General features: G+C 36.6%; 3 protein-coding genes across 5 annotated transcripts; 1 reads left to right on the forward strand and 2 right to left on the reverse strand.

Moving 5' to 3' along the window:
* Positions 1 to 85: 85 nt before the first annotated feature.
* LOC105835728 (dipeptidase 1) lies at positions 86 to 6,554 on the reverse strand. The gene is made up of 8 exons (XM_012679255.3): positions 6,121 to 6,554; positions 5,065 to 5,191; positions 3,664 to 3,835; positions 2,995 to 3,432; positions 2,371 to 2,629; positions 1,829 to 1,913; positions 1,631 to 1,706; positions 86 to 1,055 (listed from the first exon to the last, which is right to left on the reverse strand). Exons 1-8 carry the CDS (start codon positions 6,205 to 6,207, stop codon positions 821 to 823), a joined length of 1,479 nt encoding a protein of 492 aa, XP_012534709.1. The 5' UTR covers positions 6,208 to 6,554; the 3' UTR covers positions 86 to 820.
* A 770-nt stretch (positions 6,555 to 7,324) lies between these two features.
* Positions 7,325 to 11,391, forward strand: LOC105835732 (FK506-binding protein 3). The gene is made up of 5 exons (XM_036289836.1): positions 7,325 to 7,607; positions 8,810 to 9,064; positions 9,157 to 9,351; positions 9,503 to 9,627; positions 9,714 to 11,391. Exons 1-5 carry the CDS (start codon positions 7,494 to 7,496, stop codon positions 9,730 to 9,732), a joined length of 708 nt encoding a protein of 235 aa, XP_036145729.1. The 5' UTR covers positions 7,325 to 7,493; the 3' UTR covers positions 9,733 to 11,391.
* Positions 9,463 to 17,787, reverse strand: LOC105835726 (the record flags this gene model as incomplete). 3 transcript variants are annotated; one of them, XM_036289835.1, is given in 7 exon segments in its annotated part: positions 9,463 to 9,653; positions 13,432 to 14,301; positions 14,388 to 14,606; positions 15,729 to 16,027; positions 16,119 to 16,428; positions 17,271 to 17,283; positions 17,490 to 17,787. In XM_036289835.1, coding segments are annotated over 6 exon segments (1,767 nt in total). In that variant the 3' UTR covers positions 9,463 to 9,594.

Raw genomic sequence — 17,787 nt, forward strand, 5'->3', positions numbered from 1 at the left:
AAGAAAAGAGATAATTTTTTGCTTATAATCCGATTTCTTACGTAGAACAAGGAAGATAAGGAACTTTATTAATAAAGCACGCGGAGAGAGTTTATTGCTACTTTATTAAAAATGTAAACAGAACATTATACTTTATTAAAAATGTAAAACAGTTGGAGCGCTCCAGGTACAAAGATGATAAAGTGTGTTTCTCTTTTTTAAGAAGGTATGATCGATACAAATCTAAGCAAAAAACAACTTACATTATTAAGTACAAATTGTTAAAATTTTAGCATGTGTACCTCATGAGATTATTATTCATTTCATTTTACTATTTACATCGATTGCGTAAAATTAAATTAATGGTATTGATATACATCATTGTTTATAAGATTTTAATATTGTTTATATATAATTTTTTAATTTTGCAGTTAAAAACATTAGATGTGACTGTACATACAATTAGGCAGCTACGTTACTTTAGTACGTTACAAAAAAACCTTAGCACATGTTTCAACAATTACCTATACCTAAAATTTTACAACAGCTTACATTTCAATTATCTTAAATATATTTGTAACAATTTTTAAATCATTTTTTCAACAACGTTACTAAATTTCTTTAACACATCAAAAATTATCTTAAAAGCTATATTAACATATACATATTAGCTTCGCTTTAAATAATTTTCTATATAATTTTCAACAAATTGAAGCAGTTTGAATTTTCGATCATACCTCTTTAAGAGAGAATCATCCACCTCGTGGAAATCAATGACAATTTCGATGACGGGAACGATCGTACGATCAAGAGAAAGAGAGAAAGAGAAAGAGACGGCTCTCTATGTGTCGTGGTATCTACAGTAGGCGCTATCCTCGATGAGTTCCTGAGGAATCCACTCCTCTGCCGGAAACTGATGTGTCTGAGTCGCCGCGTGATCCTCCACTTCCTTGAAGACGCGCAGCAGATTTCCGCCCACGAGTTTCTTTATATCGGTCGCGGACCATCTACGTTCCCTGGTCAGCTCGGCCAGCAGCAAAGGGTAGCCGGAAACGTCTGGCAATTCCGTCGGCGGCCTGAATAAGTGCAAACGTTCCTTTCAATCCTTTTATCGCTCAGATTCATCTGACTCTGCCGGAAGGTACGTTATAAAACGGAATAAAGTAGCAATTTCTTGTAATTGCATAATAATATTTTGCATCTATGTCAAGCGTACAGAAAGCAAAAATTGTTATTCCGCCATTGTATAGGCAATCGTAAAATAAATGTGAGTTTAATAGACGCATATGGCAGAGGATTAAGCAATCGTGTAATTATTTTTATGACGAAGAAGCACGAAAAGTTTTATCGGATGTGTGCTCATTTTGCGAGACAAATAAAACTAGTTGTAATATTTTTTTAAACGTTTAATTAGCAAAACAAATTAGCGTGCATTATTAATTACCGCAGAGTTATTTTCGATTACGAAAGTGTGCTTTGACAACTTTAATCGTAAATAAAAAAAAAATTAATGAGTATTGAAACTAACTGTCAGTTCGGAAGATTGTTGGTAAGCAAAATTTTCATTGCGCGTTGCATAATTTCCGCGAGCATGCATTAGTGCTATCGGTTCATAATAAAGATACGGCAATGCTGGCGCGTTTTCAGTTACCTCAATATTCCGTCGTAGCCCGCACCGAGGCCCACGTGGTTCACACCAGCTGTTAGTCTGATGTGATTGATGTGAGCTGTAAAAAGAGAGACGGCGTTGTGTTCGACGTCCGTCCACTATCTCCAAGGTTTCTATATGTTTACTACTGATTTTGACCCTCGATCTCTTTTTGATGTTTTTCACACTCGCGCTACTTACCTATGATGTCGTACATGGAGGCCTTATCGCTGCAGCTTAAATGCGCGCTGTCGAAACTGACCATAACCAGACCACCGTTGAGAGACTGGAGGAAGCAGAGATGAAAGCCGCGCGATTAATCCTCGAGCAAATATTGTGTCACCGCGACGAACACTACGTAATATTTTAATTCCACGAAATAATAGAAAATTAATATGTGAGCGAATAAATTCAAAAATTTGAGTTAGAAAAAAACTACATACATCCAGAGAAAATTGATCTCTGGGACAAAATTAAAATCAATACGAGAGCTATTTAAACCTAAATTTATCTCCACAAAAGAATTAACATTCAGGCGGATAAATCCAGTTTATAAATTACCAAGAACCATTTACATTCAGAGACTTTTTTAAAGACGAAATATCAACGCTTGATCGAGAGTTCTTTAAAGTTAAATAAACTTATTTTCTACAACAGCGATTTCGAGATTGAGTATTAAATATGTACGTGTTCGCGTATATGAATTTCAGGGAAGGAAAAATGTGAATTTCTCTGTTCTTTACCAAATTCCGTAGCACATCATCCGGGACGTTACTCGAGGAGTTGCAGAGAGCCTTGGCGGCGCTGTGCGAGAATATAACGGGCGCCTTTGTTACGGCGAGGGCGTCCCTCATCGTCCTCACCGAGACGTGAGAGAGATCGACGAGCATGCCGAGCCGATTCAGCTCCCGGACGACCGCCTTGCCAAACGGCGAGAGACCGTCGCTGTGGAAATCGGAGGGTGCGTCCGAGTTCGGATCGTCCACGGAGCACGAGTCCGCCCTGAAGATCAAAACCTTCGAATCATGTTGTGTTGAAAATTTTAGAAGAAATGTGAATACAAAGAGATCTTCGAGCGCGGATGCGAGACTTGCGGCCACTTCCTTTGCAGAACTAAGATGCCACTTATTTGTGATTAAGCTAATCGTCCGGCGTAAGACGTAATGAGTCCTTTTAGGGACTTATCAAACTCTTTTAAAGCAATTAATGTAAATATAAACCACGCTACGTGAAAGCGAACATTAGCCGATACAAGTTGCCAATTTGTGCTCCTCCAAGGTTCGTTCCTTTCCGCTGTCATTATGCGCACAATATTCATGTTTCTTTCGAGCCTAAAGACGTTAATCTAACTTGATGGTCGAACTCACCATGGAGTATTGCACTTGTGGGTCAGGGTCATGTAACGCGCGCCCAGCCGGTGGAAGCTCCTCAACACCGCCATGGAGGTACCGATGCTGTGGCCACCCTCTATCCCGACCAGGCTGGCGATCACCCCGTCCCGGTGCGCCTGCTCCAGCTCGTCGCTCGTCCTCACCATCCGGATGCGCTTGGGGTAGCGCGCGGTGAGCCGGCGCACGATGTCGATCTGCTCGAGGGTGAGCTGCACGGCGTCAAGGAATTGGGCCTCGCACGGCACGTAGGCCGACCAGAATTGCGCCCCGACGATCCCCTGCTCCAGGCGGATCAGGTCGGTCTGCCACTGGGGACCCCAGCTGCTGTTGCGCGACAGATCCTCGTCGAAGGGGAAGTTACCCAGCTTCGTGCTGCCACGATGCTTGCGCAGGTTCCAGGCGAAGTCGTTGTTCCTGATAGGCGAGATTCGCGCGAGATAATAAATGCAGACTATAATGTGCTTTTTTCTTTCTGTTTTTAAATGAAAAATAGGACGTTGTACTTTTTATTTCAAAGCTTTGACACCGAAGAATAGACTTCTCCGAGATTTCGGAGTAATTCCATTCGATTATATTTAGCGATCTATTTTTAATTCAGGGTTGAGTCTATTTTTTGTTAATTTATATATGAGATACATCTGTTACCCATCGATCAGCGGGACCTCTGAGAGCATTCTTCGGACCACCTGCAGTCTAGCTTCCAGCAGATGAGAGCTCCGGAGCTCCAAGGCGAGAGGCAGACCTACTCCGGCCACTAAGGCACATCCGAGGAAGAAGAATCCAGTCATTACCATCCATCTTCTCACGGCACTGCCTCCTGCAACATTGTCCAATGTCAAAATCTACGTGCGTATCTTCGATTAAATTCAAAGACTGCGACATTTGTTTGTGTCTAAGATGTGTATCTATTACATAATTTATATATTGTGTTAATACGTTAATATTTGCACTATGAATAAGCAAGTTCAAAAGTGGAAATATCTGCGGGATTGCAAGGGAATCTTTTTGGACCGAGAAGGCCAACCGAGCGTAGATCGTACTTATCCGTACGTGAAATTCGCCGTGACCGAAACTTCGATCTCCGCGATTGAGATGATCGTCGAGCCGTGAATAGAAATCATATCAAATCGCGATACCGTCACTCGCTGCGCTCGTCATTTCGCGTCGCGCGACGATTTTTCTCCTCATCCCTCGCGGAGGCTTTTACATAAGTCCGTTGACGTGCAAAATCATGGCGAAAAGAAAGAAACTATCGAGGCTGTCGCCTGTTCGATCATCGGAAACAATCGGGGATGATGGGATAATCGAGAAAGTGCTCGGCAATCGTGCGCGACACGACGAATTAAATCCATGCTAATCTGATTTAACACTTTGCCGATCGTTACTTGTATTTATAGCAGTAATTATAATTGTTACATTATCAGACGGGTGAGTCATGTACGATGACTCAAATTACATTTAAATGTGTGCGTCTAACACTAGAGAAGATCCATATCTCGACTGTTTATTAAGATAATCCCAGGTAATTCAAGTATTCGGTTCGTTATAAAATTTTAATTAACTCAGTTAATTATTCAGAATATCCTTTATACTTGATTTTAGTGTAAAGTTCTTCATAGAGAGACTCTTGATTTCTTGCAAATTTAATTTTTACATTGACGAAATTCTATTTCAAATACAGATCTGAAAATAATTGCATTGGATGTTTAAACTAGAATTGCCAGAATGTTAAAATTCTTTTACAGCAATATACTTTTGAGCTTTCTATAAAATTATTTTAGTTCAACATAAAATTACTTTTTGATCTGTATCTAACTACTTTTAGATACGCAGTGAAATTGTTCTTTCTATATGTATATATAAAATTAGTTAAATTATGTACAATATTTTAACACTTAATTCCGACATAAAGTCACGTATGACTCTTGTGATTACTTGCGAGTTTTTACATTGTACAGAATGTAAAATAATACTTGACGATATGAACCTCTCATCTGTTCCAAGCTCTTACCCCGTGTGCATTAACGATTTTTTATACGGACTCACTGCTCTCTCTTGGTGGTTCTTTAGCCTTGTTGAAGGAAGTCGAGACACCCGTGTCCTTGATGTGGTGAAGTGCATCGCCGTTGGGCAATTTTCTCATGAATTCCGGCGACGAGAGCTGCAGGCATGTCTGCAAAAGTGCACCGATTTACAAAGCTGCCGAGCTAGCCTCCGAGCAATCGTCTCCGTAAATTAAATCCAAAGATTGCAACGATTGCATAATTCCCCGCGTATTATCCGCGTTGCGCGAATCCGTCGCGTTACACCGGGTATTAGCGGCTCGTAAGTTATGAAAGACCGCGAGGAAAAACACGTCTACCTTGAGTGAGGAAATAAATATAGAAGACTACTTTGCATAGATGAAACATCCCTGGGAGACTTTCCGCAGACGATACAATTGCAAAACGTCGGTGGTGAATCAACATTTCAGAGAATTATGTGCAAATTACCTCTCGGCCAAACTTATCGTAGCATTTATCATATATTGTGAAAATTCTTAAACAAAAGGTCGCATCTGTTTCGCCTAAATAGGAAACAAACTGTTGTCTTTTAAATCAAATCAACCTTCTGACAATTCCAACAAAATGTCCTGACGAAAATGTAACAGAACTTTTTGCTTACAAAAAAGATTGTACATCTACAAATAAAAGTAAAATTATTTAAATATAAAAAAAAGTATAGATATAATATAATAAATACATATAACTTCCAAGTATAGCGTTAGCGGATTAATTAAAGAAGCATTTTCAGACTTTTCAACTTTTTCAAGAAATTATATTCGACGAATAAAATAATTAATATCTCAGAGGTGTTGTAAGCGAGTTGGATAGTTGATCTGTATTGCTCCAGAAAAATGTTGGGGTGACACACGTAGCGTTCGCACGTGTGAGTGTCAGCTCGGTCATCAATTACAGAAGATAAATAATATTTCAGTGGATATTTCTCTGGGGGGTCCCGCAGACGAATCAATTAAAAGGAAGCTTTCTCTCTCTTTCTCTCTCTCTCTCTCTCTCTCTCCTTGCAATTAACAAGGACTCTTTAGCTGGGTGTCCTACCTACCTCCGAAAGAATGTCGACTTCCTTTCTTCTGGGAGGCGGCGAGCGATACACCATGCCATCCTTACCGACACCGTAGAGCTCAAACATATTTCTCCTCGACGTCCTACCGTTCACTCTTTACCCCTGCACCAGGGTTTTTGCTGTACCGTAAATACGGAAGGTACGGCGTCCCGACGCGGCGTCGGACGTCAGCGCACGCGTCAACCCCTATATCGACCCGTTCTTGCGCGAGTCCGAAAAATTATTAACAATCCTCGAGGTGTTTGGCATTAATAAGAATATTGCTCCTTAACTTTCTATAATTAATGCGCATGTAACTTAAAAGTTAAAAAGTATATATCTATGTCTCTTAATTAAATCTCAAGGATTTAATCAGTGTTCTCCATTTAATTGTTGATATTAGCTGTGTAACTTTTTTTCATAAACAAAAAAGTTTGATTGATATCCGAACTTGGAGAATACATATTGCATAAAATGGTTAAAAAATTGCAAAAAGGAAAAAAGATGTAAAATTGCAATGCAGTATGAATTGCAATGCAAACTGATCTAAAATCTTTCTCTTTTTCTCTCTTTTTTTATTCCCTGTTTCTACTAGTGACTGTTGCCTGGTTAACAAATAAATAAATGGTATTATTACGTTTTCCAGAAAATATATGTGCGATGGCCCTAACTCTAGTACGACGTTGCCACACAGTTTTTAAGATTATATAATCGAGGATAATCGTTGAGAGAAAAGAAGTTAATAAAAGAAAAATAATGTACACAGTCAGTGTTACGTAAATATATGCAATCTTATAAAAGCAGAAGGGTGGGATGGAAAATATGCATCTACTGATTTGTTTGATCTATTCTTTCAACGTTCTCTCTTTCATTATTTCGTCCATCCCTTCCGTGCTCGGATTGACGAGAGTTTCAAAACGACGTGTCGTTGATTTGTCGTTTTGAAACTCTCGTCCCCAACGAGCACATTAATTTCAGCATGGAATCACTTCACGAGCGCGGGAGGGATCTAAACTGATCTAAACTCTAAACTCATCCGAAAGGGGATCGGACGTCTCTGTCTTTCTGTCTCTCTCTCTCTCTCTCAAAGTAGAAATGTCGCGAATGGAAATGGTGCTGCCATCGGGCAGACGGTTTCCGCAGCCTCAGTCCGCGCCACTCAGTCCGCGCGCGTATTCGCGGTAATAAAGGGAGCGTTCCTCCTCCCTTCTCCCTTACCGACCGCCATATTGTTGTGCGAGACTTCGTGTGTGCACTGCACGTATTCCGGTTCCTCACCGACTTTGCTAACCAGCGCGTGTCGCCCTGCGTAACGACGCTTTTTTCGCGGACGGTGTCTCGGTAAATCGGCAAACATTTCGCGCAAAGGCAGCATGAAGAAGATCAAGGATTATTCAGACGAGGACGATTACGAGGTGGACGATCCGGACTATCCGGAGGTCGAGGGCGCCTCCGAGGAGGAGTGGACTCCAGAGCCCGGGACCGAGGTGAGTCGACACGCATCGCGCGTTTCGTTGTGAATTTTTTCCCTCCCGTCACGCCCGCGTCCGCGGACGCTCGTTGACGAAGACGATCGACCCTTTCATCATGACGTCCGCGTCGTTCGTCACAAACGAAAGGCATCTATCGAAAAATGAGAGAGAGAGAGAGGGGGAAAGCGAGTGAGAGAAGAAAAAAAGGAGGATGTGAACGCGGCCGTCTCCCGCCGTCGACGATTGGCTACGGCGGAGACATTTCGCCGCGACTTGGATGCGCCAGGACATCCGTCATGGAATCGTCTCCTGAGATTCCCCGGTCCGCTCGAGGGGACGCGCGTCAGGTGGGACGGCAGGTGTCGCGCGATCGTGACGGAACGAGGCGTCGTCGGAGGCGACAACTCTTCGTCTCGCCCCGCCGCGGGGATGAATGCGCCAGGAAATGGGATTCCCGACATCGGGGCCGCGCCGCGTAGTTTTTTTACACGACGACCCGGTCGCGCTGTCCTGACGTATCTTTCGAGATAGAGCCGTTCGCATCCAGCACGGTCCTCCTGTCCCACATCGCCCGCGGCGGCCATCGTCGCCGGCCGGTTGGTCAGTTCGGTCGGTCGGTCGGCTGCTCGGTGGCGCCGCGCTGCCGGTAGGCGATTTTTTAAACTGGAAGGGAGCACGGTAGACGTGCTTTATATATACCGCGGCTCTTTTATTAGATTAAAAAAAAAGGGAAAACGGTATGTACATACATACATACATACATACATACATACATACATACACAAAGCACTTTTTTAAAGTTTTGAACTAGTTCTTATGGTCTTTAATTGAATTCTGATTAGCTTAATCGATAGATGTTTAATTTAATCGGCAGAAAGAATTCTAAATTTTTTTAATACAATTGTTTTTCATCAATAGTTATTTTTAAAAATTAAAAGTAAATTATATCTTAAGATACCTTTTATTAATTGTAAATCACGTGAATTTTATCATATTAATGAGTTACGGAATGCTGATGGATTCCATAAAGTCCCATGTTTCAGGCTTAGATTACATATTTTTCTATCGTTCAATGTCTTGTGAGAAACTAGTAAATTCTATAATATATAGTATTAATACAAACATGATCATGGAATATGATTGACAGAATATGCAATTGTAAAAGAAAAAAGATAGAAACATCTGATTCTGATATGTTATTTGTAATTTTTTTATAGGCTGGCACTAAAGTAAGGCCACAGAGAGGAACGGCAAAAAAGCGACAGCATTCTGAGGAGGAGGACGAGGAAGAAGAGGATGAGGAGGAAGAGGATGAATTCGAGGAAGATGAAGAATCTGATTCTGATGGAGGGAAAAAGTCAAAGAGGAAAAAACGCTCTAAGAAAGAGGATGATGAAAAGGAGGAAGAGGAGGAGGAAGATTCTGATGACAACAGTTACAATGAATCTGGAGAGACTCCAAAAGAATACACAGTAAGTCACCAGGCCATGATCAATGACCATTCAGTCCTAATACTCCTTTAAAATATGATGATCATCACTGACACCACTGATGTTTGTTGCAGTCTGGTTCCTTTGTACTTGCAAAAGCTGACCTTGAATCCAATAAGAATAAAGAAGATAATTTATCTAGTAAGGGTAAGTCTGATGTGGAAACGAGCACTTACCCAACCTTGTGGAGGATAGATGGAAAAGCATTGCTCCAAAAGTTTCTACCTTTCGAGGAAGATGGGAAAGTACTGTACAAAAGCACAACGACGGTAAAAGCATTTTTTTTCAGAATTAAAAATAATATATACTAGCATTCACTAAATTAACTTGCAATTCAGACAGATATCAGAACTCTAAAGCATAATCACGTGCAAATTGTATTTACGAATATAATTCATGGAAATTTTATTTTTATTGCAGTATTCTGGATGGCAACAAAGTAACAAAGACAATTACATTGCGGTCCAGGTGTCCTTCAAAGTGCAAAGTAGACAAGAGACAATTGTTGAACTTCATTTTGATCCATCGCAACCACAAGAAGTAAAGTATGTAGTTGTATCGTTGGTCGTATCTACAACGTTGCAATACATAACGTGATTAATGTTAATGAATTTCTCTTTATTAATTTCAGGGATGATAAAGAAGACTAAATTAGATTGTGTTTACCCTCTTATTTGTTTATACGTTTTAAGAAAACATAAGTTGTAAGGAAAGATCAGAAAGAAACATCCACATCTACATGTACACATTCACGAACATTTACAATTTACACATACACATGGATGAAGTTTATGACATGGTACTGTGTAGCAGGTTCATATTTAAAATATAAGATTGGATGGACCATGGCTCTGAATTTATTACTGAGGGGTTAGCTTTAGCTAATAATTAATATCTCTGAACAGAATATACGTGTGAGCTTCAATTACCAAGAAAGCTACTCGTAAGCATGTGTCGTATTTACGGAGTTTAGTAAATGCAATACCCAATGATTTGATAATTTTGTGTCATCGACAGAAATTCAATGTTACCTAGCGTAAAGGATACATGTTGAATGTTCGATTACTTTTTTTATGATGTCACTGTTGGTCTGTTTAAACTATTTTGCAGATGCAGCGTTTGCAGATTGGCCTTGTAACCTATGTAGCTATTTCAAGCGCGCCCTTAGTCAGAAATAAATGGGAACTATCATGTTTCATATTATAGCCAAAAAAACAGTTTCAAGTTCGATATGAATATACAAAATGCAAATTGAGTCTCGTAAATTACATTGATTATAAATGTGGCAAATATTTATAAATACGACTATAATATATATAATATATATATCTCTTCTTTCAATCAGACCTAGAATTAGAAAAAAATGTTAACTAATATACAAAAGATATAAAAAATAAAAAGCTATAGAAAGCATTTCTTACGGTTCTCACTAACTGCTATGGGCGACGCTAGTTCTTGTGTGTCGCTTAATCATAAAATGTAACAAAAATTAGCAACTTCCAGAGTAACTTGCATTTATGTTTTATCGAACTTGTAAAGAGAATTAGTTGTATAAAGTTAACTTATATTATTTTTATTGATCATATTTTGTTTTCGTTATTAAAAATAGTTCGATCTCAAAATCTGTCTGTCTGTCTGTCTACAAAATTGTGTTACTTCGCATGTTGATAAAAAAAAACGATATAGTTTCGCGATTATTTGTGACAAGTAAAAGCACATTTGAAATAGATACCTGAATATTTTGTAGTATAAGCATTTTGTTTCTATACAAAAGTATTGTAATTTAGTAGCGTGTTTAGCTGATAAATGCGAGTTATGGTTAATACACATAAAAAAAAATACGAAACTCAATTGTGGTAAATATTTATTGAGTTCTCCCACAATTGTACATTGTACCTTAATACTACAATGCATCTATTCTGTTTATATAATTACTTTCTTGTGTACTTTATATAAGTAATACATATATTTAGTAGAATTTCATTATTTGATAAGATTGTAAGAAATCAGAAAATATATCATAGACTGATTTATCATGTAAAATGTGGATGTTTATTATGGAAAATTTATTGTGTAAATGTTAACAAAGTTTTTGATTTATATTGGACCATTTGTTGATAATTTTACATTTCTGCGCAAACTATGTGGTTTTTTAAATATGACAAAATAAAATACATTTTTTTTATTAATCGACGATGTTATGACTTAAAAAAAATTAAATTCGTATTTAGTAATATTAAACTTCCAATTGATGTTAGCATTTTTCCAATCGATGTAAGCAAATTAAATAAAAAAAATGGACAAACTTATTCATACATTTCATAATAATATATATATTATTTGATACATGTAATTATTTAATATTATAACTTTTTAATTATTTCTCTTCCTCAAAAAAATTTTTGTAGATAATAGCGTTTTGTCTTTAATATCAAGTAATTCGCATTTGATTGGTCACAGTAGAACTGTTTCGCATTAATTTTTTTGTTTTAATTTACACAATTCCTTTATTTTATTTAATTTATTAATGTTCATATCCACCAACCTTGTAACTTATTCTTCATCGTTTTCTAATTCTTAGAATTAGAAGAAAAATAAAGAGCAAATTAAATGGAGCAAATCAAAGTTAATCTGCATTGGTGGAAATGAACATAAAAATCACACTTTTAGTAACTATTATTTAGTTAAACTATTGATCCCGTTTTAATTTAAAGCTAAATAAATGTATTTTGTCCATATTTATGTGATATGTGATACACACTATTGTTCAAGAAATACACCAATATGACAGCATAAATTAATTCTCAATAATTGATATTTAAAGTCACGAATCGTTTTTTGAAATTTCCTTTTGAGAATATGTACTATCTTGAGTGTAATATAAAATAAAGAAAGATTAAGAATTAATAGTTAAACACTTTATCATCGTGGCGGTAGTACTTCTAGAAGACTAGATTCTTTCTAAGTTCTTTCTGCATAAAGTACGGAATGATCAGCATTTCAAACATATGAATATAATTATAAAAAAAGAGTGAAGACGAAAGTACCAAACTTTCATTACTGTTCTGATTGTGTTCTTTCAACTTGCAATTAATTTTCTTTTTTTTTTGTGCATATACATATATAAAAATTAGATAAATTATACAGAAAAATTTTATCAAACATGAACAAGACATAACTATAGTATTATAATTTTTCAATCACGAACTGGAAATATTTAATTAGCAAATTTAATTATAAAGTAACAGTAATTATAAAGATTAGTTTAATATTTCAAACTTAACAAGTATATTACGAGGTATGGTAGTGGAAATATATGCAATTTACATAACAATGTAACGATTAGAAATGAGATAGAAGTAAAAAAAAATCAAAATAATGCAAAACCAAGCTAATCGCGTCTCGAGTAACTTAATTAATAAAATAAAATTAAAGAAAATACAAATTGTTTATCATAAAATTTATATACAAATTTAAACAAAACAATATAAAAAATTTAATAAATAGATCTCACATATTTTTATTCCAATTATATTAGATATTTATTATAAAAATATTTTTTTCTCGTCAATCTCAAAACAATTTATGTATAAATTTATATAATTTACTTCACACAATCAAAACTTATATTTATCTTAACCATCACATATATCTACACAAAATTAACAAAATATTATAATGATAAATTTGTTGCATTTTTTCTTGGTTGTACCAATATCTAAGATTAAATAAAATCAAATTGTAATAAATTTATAACTCGCATTAAGTAAGTATTTGAAAAAAGTACGAGTTACAAATAAAAATAGAAATATATAAAGATTTATACTAATATTTTCATGAATTTATATTAATATCAGTATGTGGAAATAAATATTTCTCTTTATAGTTTTTTTGAGGTAAAATAAATGCTAAAAGGATTGTTCTTAGATGTACATTATAGAAACATTTTTTGTTAATTTCCTACAAAAAATTAACTTCGAAAATATTTGACTTTTCCAAGTAGAAGAAATAGATCAGTTCAAAGTGTAAAATAGAAAGTCCAAAATTCTACGAGGTCTTAATTCTTTGTAATATACATATCCAGTTATATCACATATGATAGTTTTACCAAAATTGGCAATTGCTCTACTATATCTATTTCTAAAATCCCGGTTCCATCCTGACTGATAACACACTGCTCAGCATATCGCGAATCTCTGCTACCTCTCTCCTACTTCTCGCTAGCATATCCTCTAATCTTTTATTTTCCTGCATGATTTTCGCCATCTTTTTGCGATACTTTCGTTTATCAACGTAACAACAACAATCCGGACAATTTTTATCATGTTTACGATCCTTACATACTTTACCTTTGTAACAACAAGCGTAATTATCTTCTGTACAAGATTGATCACTCGACGCCGAATCTTCCTGTGCAGTTTCAAAACGTTCTAATCTGTTGATAGACTCCCTAATATTTGAAGGCGAAGGTACATCATCAGATTTACTAAATGAAGATTCCGTTTTTAACTCCAGATCGCTTTTACATTCGGTTAACTCGAAAGATTTTGGTATATTTAACTGATATGTACTATCATTTCCGTCATTCAATACTTCATTATCTACATTAGGTTTTACTATTACTATACTTGGTATGCTAGATCTAATAGGACTTAGATCGCAATAATGTATTGCGCTTGTATCACATACTCTAGACTGTCTTTTGAGACTTCTTCTTTTTTGCGATAACGCGTGTTCTTTGCTTTGACGATCAGCAATGCGCATCGCGCTATCACTAAATCGTCTCCCGTAAGGTATTTTATTCTTAAAGGATTCAGTGTCACACGAACCATCGCTAGCCCTTCGAGTATCAGAAAATTCATGTTTTTCAGGAGTAGTATCTGGTGCCTTGTACTCTTGTTCTCTATCATCTACGTTGATGCCACATTGAGCAATATTTAAGCTACTTTGACTCCCCCGATCATCTTTTGATAATTGATCAGCTTCAGAAAATTCGACGGTATCGTCAAATGACAATTGTTTCGCTAGCTTTCTGTCAAACTTTGAGAGATATCGGTGTTCGAATGTACTTTCTTCCGGAGACGATTGCTTTAATTCTGCGCATTCATCGGCATCTAATGAGCTGTTGTGATCATTTTCTGTATCGCGCGTAAATTTCGCGTTATTAGGAGATATTTCGATTAAATTTCCATCGTGTCCGAAAGCAAATGACTTTTGTCCTATAAGAAAGAAAATGCATTTTACAGAGCAACAAAATAAATTGAATGCCAATACTGATTACTTGTATCACAAGTTTCTGATTTACCTATAATCATACGCTTGTTGCGCATGTCGGGACTTTTGGAACGTGGCTGTTCCAAGAATTGCCTGTTATCAGGAGACAACACGGAAAGCCTTCCATTTTGCTGCATTGAACTGTACTGGTCGTAATTAAACAAACTCGTATCTGTTTCATGGCTTTCGTGTTCACGCAAGCGTTCCATGATCTTTTGTACAATTTCCGATGGGGCTACATATGGCGATCCTTTAAAAAAATGTGGAAAAAGAACAAGATATATCTTTTGTATATTCATTAATATTAATAATAGCAATTGCCCCAGAAACGATGCATAAAATACAGAAAATACTTAAAATAAAAAAATAAAAGAAGTGTACTCCAAGAACAATGTATAAAACACGCATATATAAATTTTACCTATTAGCTGCATATACAAGTATATATCGCAATTAAATATTTTTAAACAAATTATTTGGCACATAATTTATAAAATTAAACTCTATTTGTGATACAAGTGATGACTTAGAAAATATTCCGGTTTTATCATTAATAATTTACGCTTTAATTCATATACATATTCTTAATGCATTAGTACATATTATTATATTACTCTTGCTTACCTTACTCATGCAAATTAATTTAAAATTCAGATCACACTAATCGTACATCTACAATCAAGTAAAATATTTCTATTTTTGTGTATTATTATTAGGTGTATTGTAGGATTATTATTAAACATTTAATAATTTTAGAAGCATACTTTGTAATATAATAAGTACGAAAGAAAAATGATAAATTTCTACGTAAAAATAAAAGCACAAATATCATATACTAACTAATTTTACACAAATAAATTAAAAACTAATATAAGCAAAGCTAAAAAGCTATAAATGCTTGCTAAAATAAAAATTACAATAAAAAAACAGTTATGCACCACTAAATAAGATCAATTAAAATAATTTAAAAAATACATCAAAACACTCCTGGTCATAAATTCTCACACAAAACTTACAAAATTACTTGATCCGGAATTTCCGCATTGTCGAACACGTGTAGGCGTGTATAACGCGCTATTGCTTCCTACAAAATTATCATGCTATATGGCAAAATGTTTGCGGATCTATTCTTTACCCAGAAACATAGATTTCACAATCAATTTCATAAAAATACCGCCGTTAATTTATTGATATTATTGATGATAATACTAAATATAAATTTTTCTTGTTGTACTAAGAGATTGTTTTTCACATTTAATGAATTTGATGAATTTCAGAATTATCCTTATGTTTATTGACTCCATAAAAAGAAGTTTAAACTTATTAAATAATGTAATTATAATAATTATTGATACTAAAAATGCCACTTTACCTGTTAGGCCTCTATATCCTAAAGATACCGAATCAAAAGATTCGGTGGTCTCCTGTTGCTGCTTAAGAAATTCATCTATGGCGATGCCTCGTAACGACGACGGCTGTAGGAACCTTCTAGGAATGCGAGAAATTGTACCGTTCTCCTGTGGACTGGTCGAGGAGCCGCCGAAACCGAGATCGAGCAAAATCGCTGCTGGATCCGCCCTTCGTAATTCCAGTAAACTCTCGACGCTGCTGCAATGACTGCTATCCGACTGAAAGCTCGCGTCTCGCGCCAGTCTCTGATGAGGAAGCGAACTAAAATAGTCAAATCAATATTCGTGATTTAATGTAAACGTGATTGTCGTAAACGTGACTGTTGATGACTTGGATGTTTACTCAATAATACCTAGGTAATACCGATGTAGTATTCATTTCTGAAGAATTAGGAACATTAATAGGCGCCGATACGGTCATACTTGGAGGCTTTAAGTTCTTAGAAAGTGGAATGTCCTTAGGCTCGGTTGGTGTTAACAATTTGTGCTCGCAGTTCGGATTGTGTTCTTGACACTCCCCTGCGATGGCAACATCCTCCGACTTCGCAGATGATGGTATGGAATCAATCCATTGCTGAACTGGTCCACCGGCACGTCGTCTCATTTCCCAAATTCCACGCAACCAATCTGCCACTTTTACAATAGTTTCTTTGCCCACATTCTCTAACAAAATATAAAAAGTATGTCAATAATGTGTGAATTAATGTTATCATATACACAACAATAAAATAACGATAAAACAATAAGTTTGTGTCATGATTATTATAATTAAATATTAAACTGTGATATTCTCGAATATCAACGAGTTTATCTATGAAATAAAAAGGTCAAAATGCAACAAGTGATAAGATTTCTGCTGTGCAAGGTAATATTAAAGAATGAACTATCACAAAAGACTAGATATGAGATATCTATCTTTTTTAATGCAAGTTTTATGTACAATAACAAAATAATATCTTAATATTTAAAGTGTGATAAAAAATATAAATTTGTAGAGACTTGTAAGTTGATTCATACAGTATTATCGCTTCTATTTATGTAAAAAAATTACATCTCCTTTTTGATAATTGACATTTTTATCATAAAAATATTGCATATTATCTTTGCGATCACAATACCAAACATGACAATCAAAATACATACAATTGAAAATGATATAACATATGTGCATGTAAATTCTACTTTCTCTCGTGATTCTCTTCAATGTTTTGCCACTTGATAAACCTGCATGCAAGGAGTGTGAGAGTCGTGTAGAATCTAAGAGAGATTTAAAGTGCACCGCGCCTAGCAATTTCAACGTAAACATTACAATGATAATGCCGATAAGGGGTAGCGTGCTTCTACACATCCACATAGCTTGAGAATGACGTCACACACGCGAGGAATTATTTTTCTTTCTACGATAATACTTAATATTTGAGGGACGCGATTTTAATTGATGTATCCGCCTGCAGTTTCATGAAAAATAATGGGACGCATAACATGTGATCCGGTTGAATAAATACCTGGATCCATATCCTGTCAGGCAGCACAAGGACAGATTGTCGTGAGAAAGAGGAGAGAAAGAGAAAGAAAGAAAAGAGATAGAGAGAGACACCGCGTGACAGCACGTGTCTCACGACACACAACGTAATAAGTTCAGCCGATTGCGTTTGCGAAATCACGGTGAGCTCGCACAGCAATCGGAACCGATGGAATGGAACGGCGCGACGAGGCTCACGTACCTTCAATCAGGCCGACGAGCAGCCACGCGATATATTGGCGGCGATGTCTTTCTGTGTAGCAATCAGAGCGACTCGAGGCGCATGCTGCGACGTGCCTGCGACGAGAACGATTTGCTTGCGCGGAGCGATTGAGTCTGCTTGGTCAGCGAGCGTGCGGCGCGCGTCCGTCCACTTGTCAGAGTCCGTGACCGCTCCGCGCGTCCGCCACGTCATGTGCATGCCTGGAAATCCAGTGGCGGATAAACGAGGAAATTCTTACGGCCAGAAGGTCGAGAAAGGCAACGGAATTCCCGCGATG

Source organism: Monomorium pharaonis, chromosome 7 (genome assembly GCF_013373865.1).
Source record: "Monomorium pharaonis isolate MP-MQ-018 chromosome 7, ASM1337386v2, whole genome shotgun sequence".
NCBI classification, from domain to species: Eukaryota; Metazoa; Arthropoda; class Insecta; order Hymenoptera; family Formicidae; genus Monomorium; species Monomorium pharaonis.

Coding starts and splice junctions, on each gene's coding strand:
- LOC105835728 (XM_012679255.3), bottom strand. CDS start 6,207: ATGTTTGAGCTCTACGGTGTCGGTAAGGATGGCATGGTGTATCGCTCG. Junction 5,192..6,120: donor AAGTCGACATTCTTTCGGAG/GTAGGTAGGACA, acceptor GCACTTTTGCAG/ACATGCCTGCAGCTCTCGTC. Junction 1,056..1,630: donor GGCTACGACGGAATATTGAG/GTAACTGAAAAC, acceptor GCACTTATTCAG/GCCGCCGACGGAATTGCCAG.
- LOC105835732 (XM_036289836.1), top strand. CDS start 7,494: ATGAAGAAGATCAAGGATTATTCAGACGAGGACGATTACGAGGTGGAC. Junction 7,608..8,809: donor CTCCAGAGCCCGGGACCGAG/GTGAGTCGACAC, acceptor ATTTTTTTATAG/GCTGGCACTAAAGTAAGGCC. Junction 9,352..9,502: donor TGTACAAAAGCACAACGACG/GTAAAAGCATTT, acceptor TTTTTATTGCAG/TATTCTGGATGGCAACAAAG.